This window comes from Ammodytes marinus, assembly GCF_949987685.1.
Source record: "Ammodytes marinus genome assembly, chromosome: 8".
Lineage (NCBI taxonomy): Eukaryota > Metazoa > Chordata > Actinopteri > Uranoscopiformes > Ammodytidae > Ammodytes > Ammodytes marinus.
This window is the reverse complement of record NC_137212.1, coordinates 411899-424406: the sequence shown is the minus strand read 5'-3', so window position 1 is coordinate 424406 and position 12508 is coordinate 411899. Positions and strand designations below refer to the sequence as shown.

Sequence of the window (12508 nt, the reverse complement as noted above, 5' to 3'; positions counted from 1 at the left end):
TCTGATGTGAAGAGCAAATGCTACTCAGATTAGGAAATGTCAAACTGTTCCCTCAACATTTGTCCTTTTTCATACTACCATTTGTAATAAATGTGTCTTTACAGACATTTTTGCTGTGATCTCTCAGAGACTCACTGTGAAGTTGTGGCCTCAGCTCTGAAGTCCGACCCCTCCCATCTGATAGAGCTGTACCTGAGTGGAAACAAACTGCAGGATTCAGCAGTGAACCTTCTCTGTGCCGGTCTGAAGAGTCCAAACTGCAGACTGCAGAGACTGAGGTCAGTTCACTGACTGGAGCTCATGTAGTGTTTTGTTTTTACTCAATGTTATGTCCCCATTTTAGCATTTTAGCCATTTTTAGGGGTAAGGACTGTAACATAAGAAACAGGTTTTTTAAAAAACGGTAAGAAAGGAAGGCAGTAAAATTACGTGTATTTAATTTTCAAAACAGCATAAACTTAAGTTAGGGGTAGCAACAGATCAACAACATGGCAGCGAGCAGAGCAAGGGCCAAGACTGACCTGCTTATATGCTGCCCACTGATTACAAAGCAACAAGCCGTGTGCAGATTCTTTATTAAAGGATTTTGGTACAGTTTTATACTGAAGATCCACCAACTTGTATTTTAGTTTACATTGAAATGTTTACTAGATAAAGGATATAATAATATTTATTTGGTTTCAATTAATTTCTGTAAACAATGTCTGATCATTGATAATGATCCTTCAGAACACAAACACACACACACACACACACACACACACACACACACACAGAGGAAGAAAGAGATGAAAGAATGCAGGTTTTAAAGGATCAATTTAGAATTTCCCCCTAATTACAAAGCTGACTTATCAGCAGAATGTTATTAATACGTTTTCATTTACATAATTTATTCTTTATTCAGATTGAGTTGCTGCTGGTTGACAGAGATCAGCTGTGCTTCTCTGGCCTCAGCTCTGAAGTCCAACCCCTCCCATCTCAGAGTGCTGGATCTGAGTAGCAACCACCAGCTGCAGGATTCAGGAGTGAAGCTGCTGTGTGGTTTTCTGGAGAGTCCACACTGTACACTGGAGACTCTCAGGTCAGTTCACTGACTCTGTTACTATTTGAATGTGTAATTAACAATCAACCTAACTTATATACAAACATAACTTTTATCCATGAAGTTATTATTTCCCTTTGTTTATATTTTATTGCTATTCTAAGTTCAGTCTCCACACAAAATAATTCTGTTTGTTAACAAAGGAATGTAGCATGTCTACTCTTAATTGTTAAATTTAACTTTTATTAATCATTTTTGGTAAATGGTGACATCTTTACACAGACTATGTATTGTAAATGTATGATGTTTGATTGATGAAGTGAAAATCTATTGTCCTGTTCATTTTAATGTGTTTTCATGAATTATAAAACCGACATTATGATGATCCACAAACACGCCAAAGTCACTGTGTTAAGTTTAGAGAAAAGTTGATTCGGAAATAATAATGTTTAGCTTGAACACATATATATCGGTTGGTAGCCAAGGCGGGGGGCTGTAATTAGCTATAAAGCGCTGGGAGAAACATTGAGAAAAGTTCATTGGTTCGGACGTAATAATGTTTAGCTTGAACACATCTGAATGGATTCAATTTTCCTCTTATTCATTTATTCTTTATTCAGATTGAGTTGGTGCAGTTTGTCAGAGATCAGCTGTGCTTCTCTGGCCTCAGTTCTGAAGTCCAACCCCTCCCATCTCAGAGAGCTGGATCTGAGTGACAACAACCTGCAGGATTCAGGAGTGAAGCTGCTGTGTGGTTTTCTGGAGAGTCCACTCTGTAGACTGGAGACTCTGAGGTCAGTTCGTCGAATGTTACTATTGTAACTTAATTACGCATTATTTCCAGGAATTAATCACCCTGCATTAACGTGTTCATTTTGACAGCCAAATTACAAACATAACTTTTACCCGTTAAGTTAATTCCCTTTCTTATTTATATTTGATCGCTGTTTTATATGAAGTGTGAAGTCACAAAATACTTCTGTTTCTTAAAAATAGCATAATGTATAGCTAAACATTTTAAACCTAAAAAACATCTGATTGGATAATAATTTAATTTTCCTCTTCATCATTTATTCTTTATTCAGATTGAGTTGCTGCAGTTTGTCAGAGATCAGCTGTGCTTCTCTGGCCTTAGCTCTGAAGTCCAACCCCTCCCATCTCAGAGTGCTGGATCTGAGTCACAACAACCTGCAGGATTCAGGAGTGAAGCTTCTGTCTGATCTGGTGGAGAGTCCAGACTATAGACTGGAGACTCTGAGGTCAGTAAAGGGTCAGACTCAGTTCAGCAGTATTGTAATAAACACCGGGAGGCTAATTAACAATTATTTTAAACCTGATCCATGACTTTAGGATATTTTTCATCCTACAGGATCACTGGCAGGTATATCACAGCTAAGAAACCAAAGAATGGTGAGTAATGAACCAATGGCTCTCATTCATCAAACTGTTCAATAACATTAAAATATTTTCATGAATTGTACATTGTGACATTATTAGAAATATACAGTAATACCTGTTTTGCAGACTTGATCTGTAATTTCACAAATGTTTGAAATTTTCAAGCAGTTTGAATGGTTCTCACCACATTCATGGTTTAGTTATTGTTCTCTTTCTTTCACTTATTCTCTCCATCAGATCAATCTGATGTCAAACTGAATGTGCAGGAAAACCTGCCAGACGATGACAATACGGTGAGAGAGGAGCAGTTGCACAATGTGAACGCCATTTTTGTACCAAACAGTGGACAAACCTTGTTATGTTACAAGCCCTCTTCCATTACCTTTGCTGATTATGTTGACATGTGAGAGGCTGAACCTACATCTATTTGTAAGGACCGAGGGTTAGCGTTAGGACCAAAAGCCCAGACTAAAATATCTTTAGGAAAAAAAAAGAATAACAAGGGGCTGGTCCATGGCCAGCCTGAGCCTCCAATAGAGGTGGTCAAAGTTATAATTTGTTGTGATGACGATATAAGAAGTATATAAGTATCTCCACTTATTCACAAACATGATTGCCCACTGCAGCAGGATTCCAGTGTCTGGACTAAACTTGAACCTGAAGTGAACAGCACAGATGCAGACGAAGCTCCAACTTACAGGTAAAGATAACATTCTAAAGTTTGAACACATCTTCTTGTTTAATGTTTTTCATTATTTTTGTTATTATTATTATTTCAACATTGTAGATTTATACTGAAGGCATCAACCATATTATATAACACTTGGAATCATTTAGTTAACACCAAAATCTATCAAATACATCTAAATGTTTTATAATTTTAGATTCTTCAAAATAGCCACCGGTTGCCTTGATGATAGCTTAGATGATGGATAGATAGACTGATACATCTAACTACAATTTCTGTTAACCCATTGATGACTATGGCAATCTAGGATGCATGTCCTTAATGCCTGAGGGTTTTCTGAAAAAATAGTACGAATTGTCAAGTCTACCAAAACCTTAATATCTAAGCCTGTGTAGCACATAGAAACATGAAATAAAATACATTTAAAAGTTAAGGTTCACATGTTTTATTTAAACATGCTCCCTTAGCGCTTACAAACCAACAAATATTTCTAAAAATCGTCAAAATTAGATGAATTAAAAAATTATTAAATATTGTTAATAAATAGATGCAATGTGTTGTGTGATTTTCGTCAGTAGTCTATAGTAGACCTTGATTCTGCGCACCAAACGCCACTAACTGTTCTGTCGCCGACATAGCTGGCGTATTTTTTTTATTATTTTTTAAATTTTTAATTGTTTTGATTGACATGATTTTCGGCAAACCACACAACTTTTGGGTGGTCACGTGGTCTTAAAAAAATCAACAAAACCCACCTCATGTGTATTTGAACCAATGACAGTGCATTCAATGCTGGGAATGCCATGAAAATTAGATAAAGTAATAATGCTGCACGATGCAGCATCAGGCAGGAGAGCCAATGTGGCATCGCGCAGTAGCCGTCATCAATGGGTTAAAGTGCTAAATAATTATTTTATTATTTTGATGTCTTCTGTGTTGATGTACAATGTCGAACATAATAACATAATACAAACTAGAACTGTATGAACATGGGGGTCAAGCCTTCGACGCAACTCGGGTCCCTAGCGTCGTCATCCGGCCGCGCACTTCACAGAATCCGGGGATTTAAGGTTTTTGGATGTGGGATGTTCGGTTTGGGAGTTAAAGGCTAAAATGCGTTGTCCATGGTTCTAGCGCCACCTAGAGTTGGGTTGTGAAACCAGTTCGATCCAAGTATAATTATACGAATAATAATTATAATCCTTACAGAAACAATAGGGTTCCCTGCCTAGTGGGGCTTGGGAACCGTGTTGCTTTGCAAAAAAGCGGTCCCAGGCCCTTCTCGTGCTTGGCCTCCTATTAAAGAAAAACCATTGAATGAGAAGTTTCCCCAGACTTTTGACTACTTCTCTACATGTATTCCATTACTTCTCATTCAGTTTTGTGCATAAGCACAAACTCATTTGTTTTCTCCTTTACCACTTAGTCTACAGTCAGAAGCAGGAAACTTTGAATGTAGTGTCTCCGGCTTGCGCTGGGTCTGTAAGGACAATGTCAGCTTCAAGTACCAGTTTTGTTCTTGGGAGAAACACATGGAGAGGATGAAAAGCATCAAATACATGCCTGCAAGTGCCCTAATGGACGTCACAGTCATTGCCGGGAAGTTCGATGAAGTGTACCTTTCACACTGGATCTGCATAGGTAAATGCACATGAGGAAACAAATAAAATAAAAAATGTCTAAAAATCTCTGATAGCATATATACAAAACATATTCCAATCATTTTCTCTTCACTAGTTGTTTGTGCTTGTATTTTGTGCAGATGACAACCCTGCAATAATGAAAGAGTTTGCAGTCCTACACATTGATGACTCTGGAGATGTGGTGGAACAAGTGTCTGAGGTCACAGCGACTCACGTCAAGTTACCTGAACCAGTGTTTTCTCTGAGAGCAGTCCTGATCCCGGTCCTGCAGCTGATTGGGTTTAACTTGGAAATCCGCTGTGACGTGTTGATATACTGTAAACCCAACACACCGTTCCTCAAACTACATGTTTACCTGATCCCACATGATCCTGCTGTACAACAAGCAGTGGACAAGAAAGAGGACAACGAAGGGTACAAAACAATCAAGAAGCCTCGCCCGGACAAGAGCCTGAAAATGAAGAAAGGTTTTCAACTCACAGCAGACATCGACACTGCAAAAATTTCCCCAGAGGTTTGTACTGTCTGTCAGCAATTAAATCTGTGTACAAAGTGAATTGTGGCTCGGAATCATGTAAGATACTGTAGGATGATAATGAAAAGCAAATGCAAGGGTAAGCAGCACAGGGCCTTATGCATTTCACTTTTATTTTAAATAACTGTATTGATTGTAATAGCATTAATATTTTAAACCGTTTTAGTTGTAACTACCACTGATGATCGAAGCCATGTTACGGCAGTTTTTGTGACATTTTTGCAGTTTTCTTTAAAAGATAAATACTGTGCAAGATAAAAGTTTTTTGACCTTCTGCTGTTCTGAATATATTTCCAGAATCCTTCAAAGAGAACAGTCTTTCTCTCTGCACATTCAAAAAATGTTTTAACCCATTTCCCAAGTTGCGTCATCCAAAGAAATATGGAAGAACACTAATAAACCTGGTTTGATCAGGATACTTCTCTTTTTTTCATACAGGAGATAACTCTCAGACATGAAGGCAGAGACCCAAATTTCTATGAAGTTTACATTGAGAAGCCAGACGGAGACATTAGCCTTAAACTCTCAGAACCTCCCACTAAAGAGTGTGAAGCGCTGTGTAAACCAGTATGGAGATGTGAGATTCAAAAAGGTTAGTTGTTATCTAAGTATTTCATCTAAACTATGAAAAACATGACACATTCTGTCCTAAACCTGGCAGGGTTCAACATGACCCATGGCCCGCTGGCCAGTAAAGTTGTGCAGGGTTGATGCCCCAGTCACTGGCCCGCCAGTTTGTGCATTTTTATAGCAAAGTTTCATCTTATTAACTAAAGGAAAACATACAAACAGACTCTTGTTTACGTGCCGTTTAATACGTTACAAAGGGGGATATTCCAGTTTACTTGTTCCATGAATAGTGAGAAACTTACAAAAGTGTTGAACTGGGAAAAACCAACTGACTAAAGACTCTCAAGTTCCCACACTCCAGAGGGGGACCTCACACAGGGTCAGCCATAGTACAGACAGACAGACAGACAGACAGACAGACTCCAGAGGGGGTCCTCACTCAGGGTCAGCCATAGTACAGCGCCCCTGGAGCAGTTTGGGGTGAAGTGTCTTGCTCAAGGACACAATGGTAGAGATGGTTGGCACCGTAGATGTAATAGCAGCCACCACTAATTTTATTACTAACAACCTCTAGTGTGGTGCTGGGGATCCAACCAGGGACCTCATGGTTACTGGGAGGAGGAACCAGAGACCTCATGGTTACTGGGAGGAGGAACCAGAGACCTCATGGTTACTGGGAGGAACCAGAGACCTCATGGTTACTGGGAGGAGGAACCAGAGACCTCATGGTTACTGGGAGGAGGAACCAGAGACCTCATGGTAACTGGTCAGCCCCTCTTCCTCTAGGCCATCCTACCACCGTTCTTGCAATGTCTGGGTTGTAATGACATGCATGGTTGAATTAACTAATTGTAAATGGGTTTAAATCAAAGCATTAGCTAATTGTAATGTAATGAGATCATTCTTATTATTACTCAAGCTGAAATGTCTTAATATTGAACCTTTTCTTGCAAAACAGAAGCTGTCAGCTGTCAACAATATATTCTGTTCTGCATTTCATTTCAGATGACTATCAAACCCCTGCTGATTCAGAAGGTAAGATACTACACACACACACACACACACACACACACACACATACATACACACACACACACACACACACACACACACACACAGACACACACACACACACACACACACAAAAGAGCAGTATTTACAAACATGTGTGTGTGTGTGTATATAATGTATTTGTTTCAGTTGCAGGCCCCTCAGCAGGAGCAGCTGGTGTAGATCCCATGGCAGACGGTAGGTGCACGTAGTGTGACGTCTTCTGTATAAATGACCTGTATCTCAGGTGGTAGAGCGGGTCGGCCAGTGATCGGAGGGTTGGCGGTTCGATCCCCGCCCGTCAGTCTGCCCCAGGGCAGCTGTGGCTACTGTCGTTACTTTAACTTGAGCCTGTCCTAATTTGAGTTCAGGCTGGTTTGTGTGTTCGCTCTTCGTTCACCTGTCACCTTAAAACACCTGGGGCCTGTTTCAGGTAGCTGGTTTTACATACTCTGAGTTTAATCCTGCGCTCTGAGTTGGTAAACTCAGAGCGCAGGGTTGATCAGTAACTCTGGGTTTTCGGTTTCAGAACAGTGGATCAGCGTTGGGTTTATCAACTCTGAGCGTGTTCACTCTGGGTGGAGCATGTGCGTAAAAGCCATCGTCAATGGATCGCTGATAACATGATTCACCATGGAAACAGAAGAAACAAATGCTTGATCCTCCCACTTCTCCACTTCTCAAAAAAGAAAAAAAGAAATCTCCGCTCCTCCCACTAGAGTTAGAAATATTAACGAATGAGCTTATGGTAGCCTATGGAGAATAATTAACGGGATATTGTCTCATAACTCTGATCTAATCTCCTCGGCAATTCAGAAAAAAAAACAGAGCAAACATTTTTTGTCAAGAGAATCATTTCGCTTCCGTATGAGAAGCCATAGTCTATTTTAAAAAGTTACGCATATCAGCTGTAAAGTAATAAAGCTAGCGCGGCACAGCATTGCTGACAGTGTTTTATATTTGCTGTATAATATGTTGGCAAACTATAGCCTAATAGCCTACTGTGCAGTAAACAGACTGTCGCTTCTTTTAAATGGGGAGTGAAAGACATTAACGTCAAGACACATTAGGTGACAGTTTCCATTGAAGAGCCTGATTGATTTATTACCAGATCCATTATCCTCAAGTGATCACAGTTTAAATTATTATATAATTTTTATATTCATATTAGGCTATTTAACGAGGCTCGTCTGTGACTTTAGGATCGCAGAAGTGAACTGTAACGATCGCGTGCAGCCCCAGCGTTACATGAATCCACCTGACATAAATCTGTTCAGTGGCACATACGTTAAAAAACATACAATACAAATAGGTTTATTAATCTGAATGTAGAGCATGTCACGATGTGTAAGGTGGCCGCCTATGAACGGACCGAGGGCTGAGAACAAGGCTATACTGATCAGATAAATGATCGGTCAAACGTAAAATCATCAGGAAATGATAAAAACATCCCGATGGAGATTTTTATGGAGTGATTTTGCTTCAAACTGTACAGGGACGCGTGTGACAGTGACACTCTTTCTTCAGTCGGAGCTGCAGCGTAAAGTGAAAACAAACTCAGGGTAAGACTAACCACCTCCCGAGCAGGTTAGACCCACGGCGTATGTTGCCGCAGTAACTGACCCTCGGTTGCGCTGAACCTGCTACCTGAAACGGAAAACCCAGAGTTTCCACCAACTCAGAGCGAACAAACTCTGGGTTGCCTCAAAACCAGCTACCTGAAACAGGCCCCTAAGCAGTGTCACTTCATAGACCAGGTGCATACTGCCATCTAGTGGTCAACATATTTTAGTCTAAACACACTGTGCACAAACATTAGAAAACATTAATGTGCTGAATGATTTGTGTTAAACATTCAACATTAACACCAGTCGGTCATTTTCCCTTTTTTCTGCAGACGAGCGGATGAGTGAATTTGTGGATAAACATCAAGTGGAGCTGATCCAGAGAGTGAGCTGCATTGGACCCATTCTGGATCATCTCCTTGTTGAAAAAGTCCTCCAACCAGAGAGCTATGTTAGAATCAGAGCTCTGAGGACCTCTCAGGACCAGATGAGGGAGCTCTTCTCTGGATGTCTGAAAGCTGGTGGTGTTATCGCTAAAGGAATCTTCTACAAAACCCTTGAGAAAAATGAGCCGATGCTCGTTATAGACCTCAAGAAATGACGTGAATGTTTGTGGTTAAAAGCTGGAAAACAGCTGGACACGGCCAGAGCAGACTTTATCTGTTGGAGAGACTCTGGTGTTTTGGGGCGACTGTGGCTCAGGTGCAGGCCCGGTTCTAGAAAGTCAGACTTGGGTGGGCCTGTAGAAATTTTAGGTGGGCACACTTTTCAGGGAGAGCGAAGATGCGAGCGTGCGCAGAGCGCACATTTACTGTGAATTGTGTAGAACACAATATGCAAATAAACTTTGAGTGCTGCTGTGTGGGAGATTTGATTCTTGCATGTTTTTTTTTCAAAATGTTTATGAATAACATATAATATACATTATATAAAACATAATGTATATATTTTTTTAATCTCAGTATTAACTGTAGGCAGCCTGAGCTGATTGAAGAGAAAGCTTTGGGACTGGGCAACCTGGATGGTGGTAGTCCAGAGCTATATACTATACACACTACTTTCCACTATTGCCTCTGATTTCTAGCAGGGTTAAGATAGTAGGGGGTATGCCCCCCCGGGAGATTTTTTTTTTACCTTTTTAAAGTGAAATGCATGAATCTGGTGCACTTTGAGAGGAAGATTAAGAGGCTAAATCTGAGGAATTTTGTGTGAACAAATAATTTGGAGACACTGGGTCGGATGAATTAGAAGCTATTGAAGAAAGACACATGGATTTTCCATAGAAATATACATTTGAAATAAAATATTATGCAGGGTCCTCTAGGATGGGCTTGGTGCTCTTTTTCTTTTACGGGACATATTTTTCTGTAATATGATGAATTAATTTAAATGCAGTGAGAGGAATGAAGCAGAATAACTCTGTTGTCCAGTTATCTTTTTTTCTACAGACGAGGCTGAAATAGGCTATAGACTATAGTATACACAGTGCATGGGCAACTGAGGGCAGCCCCATTTTCAAATATTTTTAAATAAACTCAATACACACTGTGCACGCCATGGACTTGAACGTGACGTGATCAGTTAACCTCGGATTACCTCCTAGATGAACTGATTCAATTATTAAGCTATTAACTATCTACCAAAACATTGTATTCCTTTTATTGTATGATAATTTACATTTACATAATATGATGTTGATATCAAACACACAAACTAAAAAAAAAACTTGGCAGTCGGGACCCTAAGCAACCGCTCATTTCGCTTATGGCTCGGGCCGGCTCTGCTGAGAAGTGACCACTATAAGCGGGTGGGTAACTTGGAGGCAGGCTGTCCTGCCCACCCAATAATACAATTAGAAGCAATGCATGGTAATGGTATATTCTTTAGTATTAATTAATTAGAATTTTATTTGACATTTTCTTGGACAGCGAATGAACAGGTCCATCCGATAGTGGGTCTGGACTTCCACCAAAAAAAAAATAATAATTTTGTGATTGGGTGGGCACAGCCCACATTTGGGTGGGCACGGCCCACCCTGGCCCCTGGCTACCGCCGGCCCTGCTCAGGTGGTAGAGCGGGTCGGCCAACAATCGATGGGTTGGCGGTTCGATTCCCTCCCTTCCTTTTGTGTCATGGTTGTTGTGTCCTTGGGCAAGACACTTCACCCACCTTGCCTCGTGTGAATGTGTATGACTGATGTATGTTTGCGGTGGTCGGGGGGGCTGTAGGCGCTGAATGGCAGCCACGCTTTCGCCACCTGTGTGAATGAATGGAACCTGGAACCCTGTAAAGCGCTTTATTTATTTATTATTATTATTCTTTCGGACAAATAAAAATAAAACATTTTTTTTTTATATTGTATATTTTATATATGTTTTTTTATATTTTCATATATACATATATATATATACATATATACATATATATATATACATATATATATATATATATATATATATATATATATATATATATATATATATATATATATATGTATATATACACATACCCATACATTTTTTTTTTTTTTTTTTTTTTAAGAATCTGCAGTCCAATACACAGTCAATTTTAATCTAATTGCTTCAGCTTTTATGATCAGTTCAGCACAGTTCAGTTTTTCTGTGACAATGCCAAGTGTATAAAGTGTGAAGTGGCCTTGTATTTGGCCTGTTCCATTAAATTTAAGTGCCTAGAAAAGCCCAATATAAATCCAATCCATTATTATTATTATTTTGGAGTGCAGTGACTTCCTATGACTCTGTGGAAGCATCGTCAGAGTTCGTACAGAGGCTTGAAAGTCTGGAAAATGCTTGAATGTTACTCTTAAAAAGCTGTATGAGCCCCGAATCAGCCATACAGGTGAAACTCGAAAAATTAGAATATCGTGCAAAAGTTCATTTATTTCAGTAATTCAACTTAAAAGGTTAAACTAAAATATTATATAGACTCATTACATGCAAAGTGAGATATGTCAAGCCTTTATTTGTTATAGTATTGATTATTATGGCTTACAGCTTATAAAAACCCCACAGAGAATTTTAATATTACATACAAATCAATAAAAAATTGATTTTAATACAGAAATGTTGGCCCTATATAAAGTATAATCATCGATATGTACTCCATACTTAGTTTGGGCCCCTTTTGCATGAATTCTTGCCTCAATTCCAATTCATTTTCCATGATATTCTAATAATATGAGTATCACATGTATGTTTTGGTGTTGGTATGTAAACGAAGGGAGCCCACAGTAGCTATTAACATGCCCAATTACAGAGCCTAGGCTGTGTATTAACAATGGATATTGTTTCAGGTAGCGGATCGTGAGGAGATATTCACTGTTTTGTCTAATAGCCTTTTACTTTGAGTAACTGCAGCCCTCCTTCTGTTATTCAACTGAATGCAGTGACTTGTTGTGAGTTGATTTGCTTCTGTGTCAGCCACTAGAGTGTGCTGCAGCCTCTTATATGAAAGGTTGAAAGGTTATGTGTGATACTTACATTGATTGATTGATCTGCATTTACTGGAAGTCATGTGTTTAACTGCACATTTACATTAAATCCCAATAAACTGTAAATCATTTTGTATTATATAATGAAACACACAATCAGCAATTACAACAGCACAAGCAAGAGCTAAAATCCTCGGGGACGTATGGGGTATTTCAGAGTTAACACACACACACACACACACACACACACACACACACGTAGTTGTTTTATGTTTTGATACCCACATGTGATCTTCAGACAGTATGTTGAGAAGCTTATTCAAGTCGAATATTAAATGGTCAACTTAACAGCACGAGTCTCTGAGTCTTAATTTTGTCTCCTGTTTATGATGATGATGGTGTGTGTGTGTGTTTGTGTGTGTGTGTGTTAACTCTTAAATACCCCATACGTCCCCGAGGATTTTAGCTCTTGCTTGTGCTGTTGTAATTGCTGATTGTGTGTTTCATTATATAATACAAAATGATTTACAGTTTATTGGGATTTAATGTAAATGTGCAGTTAAACA

At 39.3% G+C, this 12508-nt stretch overlaps 2 protein-coding genes across 7 annotated transcripts in view; one reads left to right on the top strand and one right to left on the bottom strand.

The window, feature by feature from the left end:
* Positions 1-9092, top strand: part of LOC307253895 (NACHT, LRR and PYD domains-containing protein 14-like) — a gene marked incomplete at both ends in the record, with an annotated part of 46931 nt that extends 37839 nt beyond the window's left edge. Inside the window, 11 exons of the mRNA XM_080032118.1 lie at positions 905-1081; positions 1663-1836; positions 2128-2301; positions 2412-2452; positions 2678-2733; positions 3067-3140; positions 4555-4769; positions 4891-5285; positions 5745-5883; positions 6882-6911; positions 8824-9092. Coding sequence (XP_079888244.1) covers positions 905-1081; positions 1663-1836; positions 2128-2301; positions 2412-2452; positions 2678-2733; positions 3067-3140; positions 4555-4769; positions 4891-5285; positions 5745-5883; positions 6882-6911; positions 8824-9092 — 1744 coding nt within the window. The remainder of the gene's footprint in view (positions 1-904; positions 1082-1662; positions 1837-2127; positions 2302-2411; positions 2453-2677; positions 2734-3066; positions 3141-4554; positions 4770-4890; positions 5286-5744; positions 5884-6881; positions 6912-8823) is intronic.
* LOC307254853 (NACHT, LRR and PYD domains-containing protein 12-like) overlaps positions 1-12508 on the bottom strand; it is a 365889-nt gene that overhangs the window by 156076 nt on the left and 197305 nt on the right. The gene's annotated exons all lie outside the window — the stretch shown is intronic.